We start from the raw sequence: 16,465 nt of genomic DNA, 5'->3' as shown, positions 1-16,465 counted from the left end.
TTTATAATTATACAGAAAACATATCAAACTGTGCATAGTTGAAAATTAACACTAATTTATCAAGACATTTGAAACTATTACTACTACCGTGGTTCTTTTTCCAAAGACTAATCACGGGACACTAATTGCTGCAAGTATTACAAGTCACCCTGTTGCGCAATTCTTCGTTGGGCTGCCATAGAAATTGGTACTAGCTTCGTGAATCTGAGCATTCTATTCAAAAAACTCTTAGACAGAGTGTATTGGAATTAAATATGGGATCCTCGGAGGCCATGTGATGATCTGAAACTAAGTCGTGTGTTTTTCGAGCTATGCGTGGGTGATGGCCGCCTGGTGAAGCTGCCTGCATCTTATCCTGCCGAAGTGAATGCTTCTCGTGAGGATGCATGAAAAAAAGAATGGTTTAGGTTATCACTTCTCATATTCTGGTAGCTCACAGAATTTCAGGATTTCTCTATACAATTGAACGAGCTAATGGGTCATATGAAACAATTTCCTGCATCATCATAGAGTATCCATTAAATTGTCAAGTACAATTTGGCAGGATAAATAAAGTCTTCGTGTTATCGATGCTATAAGGGCATTCTTTCGTCGGCCCGATGCAAATAAGATTGGGTTAAATCTAATTCTATAATTCGCACTTTCCTCTAAAAATTCAGTTTTGACGTTTTTAGAAAAAAAATAAAATACTGTGTTCAATTGGGCACTGAGGGCAGTGACACACTTGGTTTCAGAAACTTAGGTTATGTACTATGCACCGAATTGTCTGCTCACATACATTTCTTGAAGATCTGGATACTAGGATGTAGTCTTCATCAAAGCTGCAGTTTGGTGTGTCTATAACAGTCTTGGTAGTCCATGTCACTCAAATATTTGAATGATGCGTGGAGAGCCGCCGTTTTCTTGCATGGCCCTGATGTTTTTGCATATGGAATGAACCAGGAGTGTATAACTGACGGCCCGTGATGTGATTTTTCGTGGCCCGCGGCCACAATATTCTAAAATTAAATAAAATGGCTCACAGATCAAGATTAACTAATAAACATCTATCTGCGATAGTGAAGATTGTTCTCAGTCTTGGAATCAGATATTGGAAAACTAGTAGGAATAATAAAGAGCTGGCAAGTTTGCGGTGAAAACAATTGATTTTAGTTTTATAAATATGTACATTAATTAAATAAAATGAATGTTTAAATAAAAGAAATATCATAGGAATTACATATTGTTGAGTTGAATTCACTGAACTACATAACGTGTTTTAATTATCCTATCCATATATATAATCGAGACGAGTTGATAATAATAATAATAATCAGCGCAGAGCCCAAACGGTTAGGAGTTGGAAGTTGAAATTTGGTACACAGTTAGGGTACATCACGAGAACGCACAGTAAGAAGGGATTTTTCGAAATTCCTCCCCACGGGGGAGAGGGACGAGATTAAGTCTTAACACTTCCATCAACAATGGAAATGTTAAGTAACAATGGAAGTGTCAACAATGGAAGCGTTAAGAATGGAAGTGTTACGTAACAATGGAAATGTTAAGAGCAGAAACGGTTAGGAGTTGAAAGTTGAAATTTGGTACACAGTTAGGGTACGTCACGAGAATGCACACTAAGAAGGGATTTTTTGAAATTCCACCCCACGGGGAAGAGGGATAGGATTAAGTCTTAACACTTCCATCAACGATAGAAGTGTTACGTAACAATGGAAGTGTTAAGAGAAAGCGACGTGCAAGACACAGACGCAGTTTTTTTTTTTTTTTTGTTTTTGCGGGAAATCGGACATATTTTTAGTCCTGTCTCAAAAATTCTGTAATTAGTCTGGAAACAGGGAGGACGCAATTTTTGCATTTTGTAAAAACGGGTAAGGTTGACTATAACGTAATAATTTTAATATTCGCTAAAACGTTTAGGAGTTGAAAGTTGAAATTTGGTACACAGTTAGAGTACCAAATTTAAGTACCAAAGTGTTAAGTAACAATAGAGAACGAGAGAAAGTGACGTGCAAGATTTACGGGCGCTTGAAAAAAAAAAAAAAAAAAGAAAAGAGTAATATGTTGGAACATATTCGATATTGAAATTTAAACAGATTAGTTCGGTTTTTCTTGACCTTTCTTCTTTATGATATTCGATGAAAATCGAAGGATATAATCAGAACACGTCGTAAAAATCGAACAATATTAGAACATTCGATTTTCAAATTCGACCTTTCTTTAGACGAACTTAGTTCGTTGATGAAATTACTCTATTTTTGTGACTATAATGTAATAATTTTAATCTTCGCTATCGTTACTTTTGCCCGAGCAACGCTGGGCCTACCTGCTAGTTCCTGCATACTCACATCAAATTATAATTTTAAGGAAATTTGTAAATGTGATGTTGCCCGCGTGAATCTTGGCCCGTTGTTTAGATGAGTTTGACATACTTGGTATACACAAAGTACACCCTTCATACGGTTGCCATTGAAAACCCTAGCGTTGTTTCCACTTGAAATATTAAATGACTTATCTGATTTTTATCAAAAATGTGTCCACGATCAAAGTCATTTACATCAAAAAATTTAATCATTATTAATTATGATGTTCTGTTGGGAAGACTACACTTTTTCCTATTTAGATTTTGAATTTTATTTGGGCACGTTAAATTGTTTGGGGTGCCAACATGCGATTATATCGAAAGTTTTTGAACTTTTGATTTGTCAGTATAGAGTAACAATCAATTATATTGTATGTTGGAAATGTGGGGAGGATTATTCCATACTAATCACCAAATTACTGTTAAGTTCAGTTAGGATTGGGGGCAAAAGTCTATTTTAAATTTTCCTTCTCTTTATTGTCTAGTGTGTGTTATAGAAGAGAAAGTTTTCATTCACATATTGCTAATTTTCATTAAAACTCGAAGCTTAAATTAATTTTTAAATTTTTATCACGCTGCATTGCATACAGTAATGCGATGCATAACAAGACGCATTGTCGCAAGCAAACACAGCAGTCTATTTCACATTATGCAGTGTTGAGTATTATCGAAGAAGAAACAAATGCAGAAAATGTTATGCAAACTACAGAATCAAGAGTAATGTTATCATTTCCGAGACAATACAGATTACGAACAGTGAGATGTGGTAACTTTTTTCTGAATTAATTGAAGTTCAAACGTACTCTAAGTGTTTGGATAAAATTAATGAAAAGAGACAATCACAATATCGTTTATTTGTTACTGAAATTTGCATCGTGTGTATCATAGGATAATTATTCAAATAACGTATTATAATATTTACTTTTATGTAATTAGAAAGCACGTTATTTACTATAAAAATGAATTGTATAATTGAAGCTACTTATCCAGCATATGCGTATGTTTTAGGACCCGATGTTGTTTACCGGTCCTCTACGAAGGAACATCGATCCTTTCAATGAATATTCGGATGAAACGCTGTGGAATGTCATAGAAGAGGTTAGAATTAAATAAATATTTCAATTTTCTTCTTAATTTTCTTTCTATCTCTTTCAATGAGTAAACTTAATTATCGTGTATTTACTTTCAAAAACATCTCAATTAAAGGTACAGTTAAAAGAACTTATTAGAAAATTACCTGGAGGATTGAATACGCATTTAACGGAAGGAGGGAGAAATTTCAGCGTGGGAGAAAGACAGTTAATTTGTCTGGCAAGAACCATTCTTCGTCAGAATAAAATTCTTGTCATGGACGAAGCAACGTCCAATATTGATAAAAGGTCAGAACACGTGAAATAGAAAATATTATCTAATTTTAAATATAAATGATTTATGTTTTTAATTTGTGTTGCGTGGACAATGGTTATAAGTTTTGGCAATCTGTTATATATTTGTGCTATTCACTTTGTGTTTCGGTTTGTAATCTTTTCGTACATTATTGTCAACTAAAAATATACGTATTTTACTTACAATACTTTCCAAAATATAAATTTATAAATAACTAGTGAAATCTAAGCATAAATTGCTGTCAACCAAGTCATAATATATTATTTCACATCTTTAACGTGGAGAACGCCAGTATGGAATCCTAATGTAGATGAAGGCGTTAGATAGTTGCAAAACTGATAGATAGGTTTTGATAACTTGAAACCGTGTCGTGTTTCTATTGTTGTTTCTCACACACTGTGTGTGAGAAACAATGATAAATAGGTGTTTGTGGTTGAGAATGATTAAATAGACTTTTACCTATTCCTAATATCTTCAAGTGTCAAAATTTTAGAAGCACAGTAGTGGGTAAAATCTTATTTCTTAAAGCACATGCACAAAGTAAACCACTTTTGACAAGGTCAAGGTTATAATTGTGGTAATAAAAATGACATTATATGCGTCTTTTATTAGCCCAATCCCTTCAGAAAAATAATTGTGCTTACAGTATACATTTTCAAAGAATACCATATTTAGTGAAGTGTTCGAAGAGTGTTTATTATTGTGTTCTGTAGTACTTTTCAGATTTGTTGGCGATCAATATATTATGCAAATGAGAATTGTACATCTTTCAGAACTTCATTAGTGAATGATTGTAAAAGTAGGACTGCATTAGATAGTCAAAAAATCGAAAAAAGAAAAGGTTGTGCTAATTGCTGTCTTATAATATATTCATGATGTACAGGCTTGTGGTCATATGTTTGAATTAGTTCGATCTTCGAATATATGGTTTTGGCATGCAGCATGTCAGAGAAGTCTTCTAAAGAGTAGCGGATACTTATCATATATTGCAACATGGTTTAAGGTACTATACTCAAATCGCCTGTTGATAAATGTGTTTTTAGTTAGTTTTAGTCACTAAATATAAGTGGCTTTCCCAAGTTCATGTTCTCAGTATATTTGGAGAGAAGACTATCATACGTTTAGCTGCTCTCAATAAGCGTGATCAGTGTTCCGGAATTGATTGCTATCTGTCTCTTCTTCAATAACTCTGTCAATGAGTCTGTTAGGCAATCCTTCCAGAAGTCTATTACTTGGCTAACAGTGCTACAGAAAAGAATAAAGTCAGATTTCGTTGATAAAATCAGTAATTATTCACACTGATATAATTATCCAGTATGTAAGAAAACTATACGAATGATCTTGTATAAAGCATCATTTGAAAACATGCATTAGGTAGTATATGTCTGGTATTGCTTGTAGACAGTAATTGCAGGAAGTAAAGATCTTGTTTGTATAAAGTACATACATTACATGGACATAAATACTTACATATATATAAAGACATAAGACTAATGAGGTGTAAAGGATGTAATACTTTGTAGGGCAGCCGTTATTTATTACAAAGGCAAGAGATTGCTACTTTGTTGATGTGATCAATGTTGTAACGGTTATCGCAGTGATATTTTACCATTCCTAAGGAATTGGTACCTAAAGATCAGACTTACGTTTTTAATACTACCCATCTTTGTATGCCGTATGTGCAGGAATCTCCAATAATTTCCCACAGAATTGGGCGTATATATTATAGTTCTCCGAAGAAAAAGTAGAACTCCATTGGCTTTAAATAAATCATGGTACCATAATGAATGAAAAGCAGATTTTTCTTGATGAAATATTTATTTTTCATCACGATTGATTATACCATCTAAAAGCAGCTAACTTCCTAAGGGGCCGTCCATAATTACGTAAGATATTTTAGGGTGGGTGGGATCAAGGATTTCTTACGATTTCTTATTTAGGAGTAGGGGGTAATAGATCTCGTCTTACGTAGAATTCTTATTTTTACTTTTTGGTCTCGTTGAGTGGTGGAGTTTTCAATTTGGCGGTTTCTATTAAAAACGCTTGTTGTACTAATGCCATCAAGTGTGACACAATAGAATAATAACGTTAGCAGACACATTTTTTATCATGGAAGAAAGGCTGTGTAGTTCTCTCTCTCGATTTTTTTATTTGAATAAGTACATTGCTCCTATGCGTGTATAACACTAAGAATACATAAACCAAAATACATGATACAAAGTAAGCATAAATTAGTATTCGGTTTTTAGAAAAATCTAAAATGTAAAACTAGAAATTATGAATAGTATTATCGTCCATATTTTTTGAACATAATTGTAAAAAGCATCAAACAGTGGCTTCTGAACAAGCTTATCGAATGGATATGGCCACATGAAACGAAGCGTAAAGATTTCTAATTTCAGAATAAGTTTATCTTAATCGTAAATTGGACAATAATAGATCATATGGTCGACGGTGTCTAGGTTTTCCGTGGAGCAAAAGCAAGAGGCAGTTTCTGCCCGGTTATACATGCTCAGTAAGTAGTTGAGCAGTAGCAAACGTTAAATCTCTAAGTGGTGATGAGAACCTGCATTCGACACTAGGAAAATAAAGTCTTCTAAAGTTATTCTACCAGTTTTACTGCTCAACTATTGTTGATTTCACTTTTGCATAGCGTTGTAATAAATATAATTTTTAAGGTTGGTGCGTGAGAGAGGGATGTGAGTGTAGTCCTTTGCAGCTGACATAGCCTCAAAGTCGGCTTTTTCATTTACTAGTATGCCAGTATGGCCACGAACAAACATGAAAGTTATCTTATTTACAAGATTTTTAATATGGTGCTGGATATATGTAATTTTATTGCTATTGCAATTGGGATTTAATAGAGCTTTTAGGACAGACTAAGAATCACTGTAAATGTTGATAGACAGAGTTTTGTTTGGAGGTGAAGTGGCCCACTGAACAGCTTGGTAGTCAGCATCTTCTTCAGCTTGATATGTGGCGGTATCTGTACCTTCTAACATATTTTGGGCAAAATATGCCAGTTTGGAGGAAGATACAGATACTTGAGCAGACATGAAGGGAGCTTTTGGACCCATCGGTGTAGCAAATATTTTATTTGCATGAGTTTCGTCTGTAGGCAATTTTTATTTAATCGAAACTCACCAATTAAAAAAATTATACGTTAATTCCTCACCAGAGGGCTATCGCCGAAATCTACATTAAACAGCGCTCCTCACGTGGATATAAACGTGTGGAATTCCCCTTCTGGAGACAGAACCTGAAGATGTATGTAAGACCCGCCATTAATGTCTGCATGGTTATCCATGGAGGAAGCAGATGACACCAAATGTACCCTGGGGATAACCTTGTTTACAGGGTAATCAGAGATAGGGTAATTGCAATATGGTAGCATTTGAACAGCCGTAGAGAGGACTAGAGACTGTTGTTGAGCCTCGATGTTTGTAGCTCTGATGTAGTAGTTTAGAACCTTTTCTGCAATACATAGCGGCAAAGGAAGGAGCTCTGATAGAATCAGACAGGCATTAGTAGAAACAGTTCTGCAGCACTTTGAAATTCTGATGGCAAACTGTCCTTGAAGAGAGAGTAATTTATTTGCTACTGAAATTTTACTAGTTACATGACCCCAGCTAGAAACAGCGTAAAGTAGCATTGGTTGTATTGCCCATAATATAGAATTTTATAAGCTTTATGATTTAGTCCCCCGGTGCACCTAGCACATTTAAGCAGCATGTAGTTCATTTTCTTGGCCTTAGCCAAGACGTAACCAATATGGCAACGGAATGTGGTTTCTATTCTCTCTTGTTTTATTTTGTATATCGTTTCTGTTTACACGTACTAGTCGATCTGTCAAAGTATTTTGCGTTCTTTTGTGATAATTAAAATTAATATAAAAATGAATATTATGATGTTGATTAATGATAATAATAATAAAAAGATTGTTAATAATTAAAAAATGAAGTTCTTAAAATAAATTGTTTATTCGAATTCATTAAATTTTTATATTTTTAAATTTGTTCACATAAAGTTTTTTATAAATAATAGTACATATTAATTAACTAATCAATAATTATATATTTTGGACCTAAGGTTTTTAGGGTTTTATTAAAAAATTTATTTTTGTTAAAATCTTTCTATAAAATTGTGCCTAAATATTACTTAAGATAGGGAAGATAAGGGGAGGGGGATCAAAGAAAATATTACAGTTTCTTACACAGGGGTAGGTGGGGGTCTAGAATGACCGAAATCGCCCTTACGTAATTTATGGTCAGCCCCTAAAAGACATCGATAGTCTGTCGAGTTTGAACAGAAATCAGTAAATGATAGCAATGCTTTTACATCAGTTCCAAATGCTCAAAAAGATATTACAGACTCTTTGCTATACTCACTTTTGAATATTTTTTATTTGTTGAGTTTCGTCTTTAGGCAATTTTTATTTAATCGAAACTCACCAATTAAAAAAATTATACGTTAATTCCTCACCAGAGGGCTATCGCCGAAATCTACATTAAACAGCGCTCCTCACGTGGATATAAACGTGTGGAATTCCCCTTCTGGAGACAGAACCTGAAGATGTATGTAAGACCCGCCAGTCCGATTTTTAATTTTACTATGTTAATTGGATGTTTTTTATGTGTTTTTTTAAAGGAACGATTTTTACTTGACGGCCTAGTAACCTCAAAGGAACGGTCTGGTCGTCAAAGGGTGTTCTGGAACACTTGATATTAAATAAAGCGGGTTTCAAAAATATTTTGGACAGACTGTGTCTTCTTTGATTAAATATTTTTATTTTTGAAATTCTGCTTTATGGAGGATTACATCAGGCCACACTGAGATAAATATTTAAACATTTTTTATCTGAGAATAGAAGTATTTTTTATTTATGACTAAATTCCATATATTCCACTCAGAGCATTATACAGGCCTCTAGTTCCTGTTAGAAAAACAATTCAGAATGACCATTCGGGAATGTTTTCTTAACAGGAACATTCTGAATAGTCTCCGAAAGAGATTCGGAAAATGTCTTACGGAAATAAATTTGGTCGTTCAGAAAGTATTCAGTGACAGTTTTCCATGATACAGTTTTCTTATGTTGTTTGGTGTGGGCGTCACTAAATAATGCATCTTTCCAGTGAGATGTTGATTCGTTTCGTTTTGTCCGTGTTGACTGATCTTAGGTTGTAGGATTTGCCAATTAAACATTAACAGCGGACTTGGAACATGAAATACTTTGAACAATTTCAGTATCAGATAATTATGTTTCAAAAAATGCAGCAATTTCATCTTACTCAAAATCAATTTAAATAGAAGTGTTCCTCTTAGCATTGATTGTTTGCTCTGTCATACGGTACTCAATACTCAACCTATCCCAAACAGAAGTTGGCTGCAATAGATGCTCTAAGTACAGTTAGTTCGTATTATGCTAGTGTAACTCGAAACTTTTGTTTAGTGTGCAATGATTATACAGTAACATGTGTCATTTATGACTGTATTATCAGTTGATCAGTAATGTCAACATTTACAAGTGTAATTATTTTAAGATAGTTGCTAATGTAGTGCAATTAGTTTGTAACTTTAAGTCAAAATCAACTTAGTTTTACTCTTTTGTCCAGAAAACTGCCCTGATAATAGGCTTACTCACGTTCACAACAATAAACGTGATTTATACCTATGTATTAGATTCAGATTCAGGGTGGTTCTTTTGAGTCCATATGTCCAAATTAAACTTCAATTCGGTGACTGTTGGATTAATAAAGTTTTGTCTTCTGATTATTTAGATGTAAAACGCATAGAGCAGTGGAGGACACAATCATTCCTGCTGTTATCGACTAGATTTTCATTTTTTACGAAATATTGTAAACAAAGAAGTGGGATTTCTTTCCTGGCTTGAAGTGTAATCTTGCCAATTATTGCGATATCCTTTAATGGCTTTCCAGCTGACAGAACGATCGCGGTAAATGGCAAAACTTGTTACTCCGAAACTTTCTATGATCCTGGCACGCTCTTTTAGTTTTTCTCTCCTTTCGTTTCTAGGTAAATTGTGATGGTGCGAGGATAAACTTTTGCACGTTCTCTTTAAGATCATGATTATCATTTTACTTGCTTGCGGTGCAATTTAACCTGGGGCTATAGTTGATAAGTAACATCGTGCCTTCTGTTGAATTGGTTATAACTATTATAGCTTTGGTGTGATTACTTTGCCTACCTTGTCTGCCAATTTTATTAGCGTGTCTAAATTATTTTTTGAGATCGCTAACGTTTAAATTTGTTTGAGAAGCCTTTCTGGTCATGAAGGTTTTAGAAAATCTTTCTGTACATAGCTTATTGCTAACTAATTGCTTTATTTTTCAGTAAGTGTGACTGCTAAATTCATCTAAGAGTGCAAAGCTTTGATTTTTCCTTTTGTTGAGAATTGATTCGGCTAATCTGAATTTTGACGTGTCCTATCTGTTATCGGATGGCGAATGGAAAATATTACCGCTAACGAAATTTGAAACGTTTAAATGAAAACTGATATTATGAACTGAAACTGGGTGTGTTGTTCTTTATACCAAATATTGAAAATTATGCCTCGATGTTAGCATTAGTCTATAGTTTTGTCTCTTTATATTTGACATTAGTATGAGTACATTTATAGTCTACATTTTACAATATTTCTGTAGTTTTTGTGACTTGTTCCAGATGGGTGATAGTTTTCAATTTTTTGCACGTTTACACGTTTACATTACAGGCACTTTCTGTTATTGTTAGCCTTTCTGTACAAAATTCACATAGGACCTATATACTATCCTGTATAAAAAGGGAATAGACCCAATAGAGGATTTGAGAAAATGAAAAGTTTACCATTAGTCTTTTGTGATGGTGTTATGATCCTGTTAACCTTGGTGCACACGTACCGCTATATCTGACCGTGGGATATATTTTACCAAGATATCTCTAATAGCAAGTATATATCACGGATATGATAATTGGTCGGAATTTGTATGAAACATTGTAAATAGTGATATTTTAAAGTAAATTTTACCGTTTTTATATGAATTTTGTATTTTATACTGGTATTAATATTTTCAACCACGACGTATATTTTGTTTATTTTATATCAAGGACCGATTCCTGTCTACAGAAAATAATTCGGGAGAGATTCAAATCTTGTACAGTGTTGACAATAGCCCACAGATTACACACAATTATCGATTCCGATAGAGTTCTGGTAAGATATTATTAATATAATTTTTTATTGATATAAAAATAAATGCTTTCTTAATTAGACGTTTAAAATTTTTAGGTACTAGATGTAGGAAAATTACGAGAATTTGACTCGCCGTATGCATTACTGAAGAACGTAAATGGCACTTTTTATAATTTGGTAATGAAGATGGGAGTAACTTCAATGAACGAATTATACAAAATTGCCGAAGAGAAATATTACGCTAAAAATAGGGTCAAACAAACAAAACTATAAAACAGTGGATCGTCTTCAATGTATATCCATCTTTTTTAAATCTAATATGATTTTTTATTTAATCCTGTTTTTAAAGACATCTGTGTCAAGTAGTATTTCTGCACATGAAGTAAAACATAAAATTGGTAATACCGAAACATTTGCGAGTTTATCTGTTAAATTATCTATGATAAATATTACTGAAACGTAATTAAAAGTTTTTGGAAATAATATTTTTAAACATATTTATAATGGTTTATTCTCGAAATGAACTGAATTTTAAAGTATAAGAAACAGTAAGTAACTTTTATTGAAATAATTGAATTCAAGTTTTGTTTATGAATTTCACCAGGAAAATGTTAATCTAGAATATAATTCCTATGGTAAATATATATTATGGCAGAAATTTGCTTTACGGTAATAAGTCAGAACAATTTAATTTTATTTTTAATGTTTTTGAATCTGGATTACTTTTATTCTTTGTGTCTAATATTCAATCGATGTATGTAACTTAAAAATCTATTGAAAACAGGTTTGTAATTTATTATATTGCATTTTCTTTTGGTGAAAAATAAATATTTTCAAGATGGCAACGAAGTTGATAATCATCTTTTTCAAAATTATCAAAAACAAAATAATTAATACACTAAAAATAAAAAATTTTTAGTTAAAAAACAAGTAAAAATTATACTCTTTCCATTTCCGACTTCGAGGATTCTATGAGCCAAAACAAGACAAACAAGTGGCAAGGAACAATCATTACTTTATTAATTTATCCATATGCATTTCGCCATCTAGGCCTCCTCAGTGGATACATCAGGATGTTATTCGTTGATTACGTTTTATACTCAACAACCGTTCCCAGCATGCATCAACAACCACTCCAGCATTCAAATTAAGTAAATTTACATGTTCGGCGATACAGAAATGTTCTACAATTTTTCTTTCTAAGTTATTTTCTATTCTATACAAAATTTTAGTATTTTTTATATTTATATTACAATTAAATTTATTGCAATGTAAAAACCATGCTGATTCCGTTCTTCTCAGTCTAATGGCTGCCTCATGTTCCTTTACTCTCAACTCCAATCTTCTTCCGGTTTCTCCAATGTAATAATTTGGGCTTCCACATGTACATGACATCCTATATACGACGCCGGCGATTTTAAATTGGTCTCCGGGCGAATTTTCACTGTTCATTATACTGATAATGTTAGACATCTTATTCTTTTGGTTCGCAACTATGCATACAGAAAATCTTTTAAAAATTGGTTTATATTTTTCAAAAACTTTAGCAACATAAGGAAACTTTGCATAAGAAATATCTTCTATGTTATTTTTAACATTAAATCTACGTTTTAAATATAAATTGTACCACTTACAAAGAATATGTTTCGGGTAGTCATTTAACTGAAATTTTTTGAACAATTGTTTTACTTCGATATCTATGTTTTCTTGCTGAGTTGTTCTATTTAGTATCTTTCTCAATTCCATATTAAAGACATTCTTTTTATTTTCTAAAGGACAGTAAGATTTAAAGTTAATAGTTTTATCATTATTACATAGTTTTTCATACTTACTAAATGATACACTTCTCTCTTCTCTTTTTATAGTGACATCTAAAAAATTCATTCTATTTTGTTGTTCATCTTCACTTGTAAACTTTAAGTTTTTATGTAATCTATTTGCATATTCCTCAATATGTTTGGATGAAACTATTTGAGAATCATAAACTATTATTATATCATCTACATATCGTGCATAATATTTAATACCTGTTAGACTTGAAATTCTTTCATCTATTTTATTCATATAATTATCAGCCAATTTTGGTCCTATAACCGATCCCATGGCAATACCTTTTTTCTGCCTATAATATTCTGTAGAGATTTTAAAGTAGTTATTATTAAATACAAATTTAACAAGCTCTATTATATATTCAGGAACGTTACATGTCTTGAGACTTTCTATTATCATTTCTAAAGTGATAGATGGATACATAGACTTTATATCCAAACTCATAATACGAAAAGATTTTTTATAGTTACCTTTTAATAATCCGTTAATTAATTCTTCTGTACTTTGTATACTATAGGTTGATTTTTCCATGTTCTGAAAGAAGTTTTTTAAAAAACCTTCTAAGTTATACAAAACAGTTCTTTTAAAATCCACAAGGGGTCTACAAGTATTACCAGGCTTATGCGTTTTGATTCTTACATTTAACTTAGGTTCTCTTACATTATTAAAGTCCAAAATATTTTTAACTTGGTTAGCTGGAATTTCATTCTTATATTTTTTAATTAATTTAGTAAGGTTGCTTTTAATTTCCTCAATAGGGTTTCTTGGTAATAATTCATAGTCATCCGATGAAATTATTTCTAATTTTTTGGATAACAATTCCTCCTTTTTAATAATCACCAGTTGCTTTGATTTATCTGCCATGACTAAAGAAATATGTTTTTTGTTAAAAAATTTGATTAATCTTTTCATTTTTTTAGCTATTTTAACAGCTTTTTTATCTATAATATAACTATTATTTTTATTTTTACCTTTAAATTTGTTTAAATCCTTACTTATGGCTGTTCTTAATTTTATTTGTTCTTCTTTACTTCCCGGGAGTTTCCTTATTGCATGTTCTATTTCCGCAATTATTGGCAAATTCTTAGACTGCATTGGAAGATTCATACTCATACCTAAAGAAAGGATTCTTAAATAATCATTTGGTATTTCAACATCTGTGAGATTAATTATTGATTTCTTGATCCATTCTTGTTTTTCAACTGCAGTAGGATAATCAAATTTTTTGGTTAGTTTAACTTGTTTATTTAAAATATATTGATCATGGAGGTTATTTTGTATATATTATCTCTATTATATTTTTTAAGTACTTATATCTCTTACGTAAATTATAAATTTCTTTATCTTTCTTTTTAATTGCTGATCTTATTATTAATTTTTCTATTTTCATTACATCACCCATTCGAATACTGGAACATATAGATGCTGGCAATCTAAATGTTGCTGGCACATATTGCTCTCTTAAAAAACACTTAAAATAATTTCTATCCATTGCCAATCTGTCCATTTGACGCTTCATATCCTCTATCCCCATCTTTAAATTTAAAAATATATAAATATAAATGTAACGTAGTATTATTAATATTTCGGGAAATATCAAGTTGTGAGGCGAGTTTTAAGTGCATTGTACGTGCGGGTTACATGAATCAAATTAATGCAATTTGTATATTTTTACTGATATATATGTTAGGCTAGGATTATATTCTCGATTTCTACATTTTCTCTACTAATTACCAATATAAATACTTGTGGGTTTAAAAAAATGATATTTTTATTTACATTTTCTGTAATTTGTTCTGTAAATCCAAAAAACTAAACTTACCAAATTTTGTGAGGTTAGCCGATTTGGGTGAGAAAATTTGTCAAGACAGTCGAGCGGTCAAAACAGTCGGGCGGGCATAGTCAGACTCACCGAGACAGGTTTACCATTTTAAAAACCGTTTAATAAAAACAAGATCCTTACAAATCTTTCTCGTGTGAACAGATTCACAATCCGAATCGCGGGGAATCAAGTTCAATAAGGTTCGAGAATTCCGTTTCTTCGACACTAGCTGTTCGGTGTAAACGGTGAACAATCCGTAGGCCCCGAGAAAAGAACACGGCTCGATGGCGTTCCCTGGATGAACCGACGAATCTGGAGATTGCTAGGAGATACCGCCGTTGACGATGCTTCCACAAAGTCCGAAAGGTTCTTTTCCCAAATATTTCGGGAGCACACATGACCAAGAGAAGAAAACTACGCTCCAAGAACCAAAAACGTCCTTGAAACAACGGTTTTGTACCGTTTTTACCCAAAGTCGCCTCTCCGTTGGTCTCTCATTGTCACCTGGAGACAATCGAAACCATATGGAGGGCTCGAGAGAGGTCATCGTCGTGACTGAATATGATTCCTCTTTAGTCGCGTTTTCGTCGACTTTATTCTTTTTCATTGTTTAAAATAATTTACACAAAAAATCTATTGTTCGATCGAGACATCTGATTCCATTCGCGTCAGGAAAAGGAGCTCTAAATTCTCGATTAATATCCCACATTCGGACCTCCCAGTCGACCCCCGTTCGGGTCCTCACAATTTCAACTCACTATAAATTATTTTTTTTACTTGTTAACATTAGATTTGTTAAATTTCACAGGATTGTATTATCAATGAACTTTAGGGTAGAATTTAGGGTAAAGCTTTGTTTGTTTTCTACCACGAATGTGATTAACTGTGCTGGTCCTCCTCTGTGAACGACAACACACTGCTAATTGTTTTATTACTTTCATTTCATATACACCCTTTTCTATCAGTTTGTTTAGTCTTTATTTAGTTCACCTGAACACGTACACTTTAAATATGTGTTCAGGTGAACTAAATAAAAACATTATTTTTGATCTGTAAGACTAAATATCTGCATTTATAATTTCCAGTATAATAAGTCCTGTTAATATATAGAAAGTACTAGTACACAAAATAAATTTTAAATAGAGTTAAAAAGGACACAAAGGCATAATAATTAAATAAGTAAAACTGATTAGTTATATTAAATACTTCGGAACATACTTACTTAACCTCTTAACAGTGGAACAGTCGTACTCGGCTCTACCAGTTAGTTGTGGAGATAAACCGTGGGAGTTTTTTTAAGAATTTTCCCACGCGTTTTTCTCGTTTCCGTTTAGGAAAAAAAATTTTTAAACAGTTACGTCTTGTAAAGAAAAAATCGTTCTTTATTGTCACATAATTTTTTTATATATGAATTTTTTTCGCGGTAATTTTTTGCTAAAATTTTTTTTTTCAAATTTATATTAAATTCTTTTTTGATTTTCCATCCGATACGATTTTTTCAAAACTTTTGAATTTATTTTCAATTTTATAAAATTTTTTAAAGTTTTAGGCATTTAAGTAATGACGATTTTTTCCAACCTGCGAATCAAATTCAAGAAAATGTAATTGACAGTTAACGAATTTCATCCACAACAATAGAAGACGTAAAGGTTGTTATGACTACAACTGGCGGCCTTTCCCCCCAGACTGAAATGTGGGTGAAGGTCGTCTCGTGTTCTACTTTCTGTAGAAGTGACGTAATCATTGTAAATAAAAGAAAATTTCAGTATATCTTTTATTTAAAATTTTAAAATTCGTTGTTCAAATTTACACCGAAATATTAAAGCGGATTAAAATATTAGAATTTTGTAAATAAACTTACTTCACATATAATAAATTTAAA

General features: G+C 32.3%; 1 protein-coding gene across 2 annotated transcripts in view; it reads left to right on the top strand.

The window, feature by feature from the left end:
• The window catches only part of LOC136982305 (ATP-binding cassette sub-family C member 4-like), an 87,156-nt gene extending 75,923 nt beyond the window's left edge, over nt 1–11,233 (top strand). For both annotated transcript variants that reach the window (XM_067278782.1, XM_067278781.1), the window contains 4 exons: nt 3,365–3,454; nt 3,563–3,735; nt 10,847–10,952; nt 11,028–11,233. In XM_067278782.1, coding sequence (XP_067134883.1) covers nt 3,365–3,454; nt 3,563–3,735; nt 10,847–10,952; nt 11,028–11,204 — 546 coding nt within the window. In that variant the 3' untranslated portion in view covers nt 11,205–11,233. The remainder of the gene's footprint in view (nt 1–3,364; nt 3,455–3,562; nt 3,736–10,846; nt 10,953–11,027) is intronic.
• The last annotated feature ends 5,232 nt before the right edge of the window (nt 11,234–16,465 follow it).

This window comes from Centruroides vittatus, unplaced genomic scaffold (assembly GCF_030686945.1).
Source record: "Centruroides vittatus isolate TY-2023 unplaced genomic scaffold, ASM3068694v2 contig_82, whole genome shotgun sequence".
NCBI classification, from domain to species: Eukaryota; Metazoa; Arthropoda; class Arachnida; order Scorpiones; family Buthidae; genus Centruroides; species Centruroides vittatus.
This window is presented reverse-complemented; position numbering and strand designations above follow the sequence as displayed.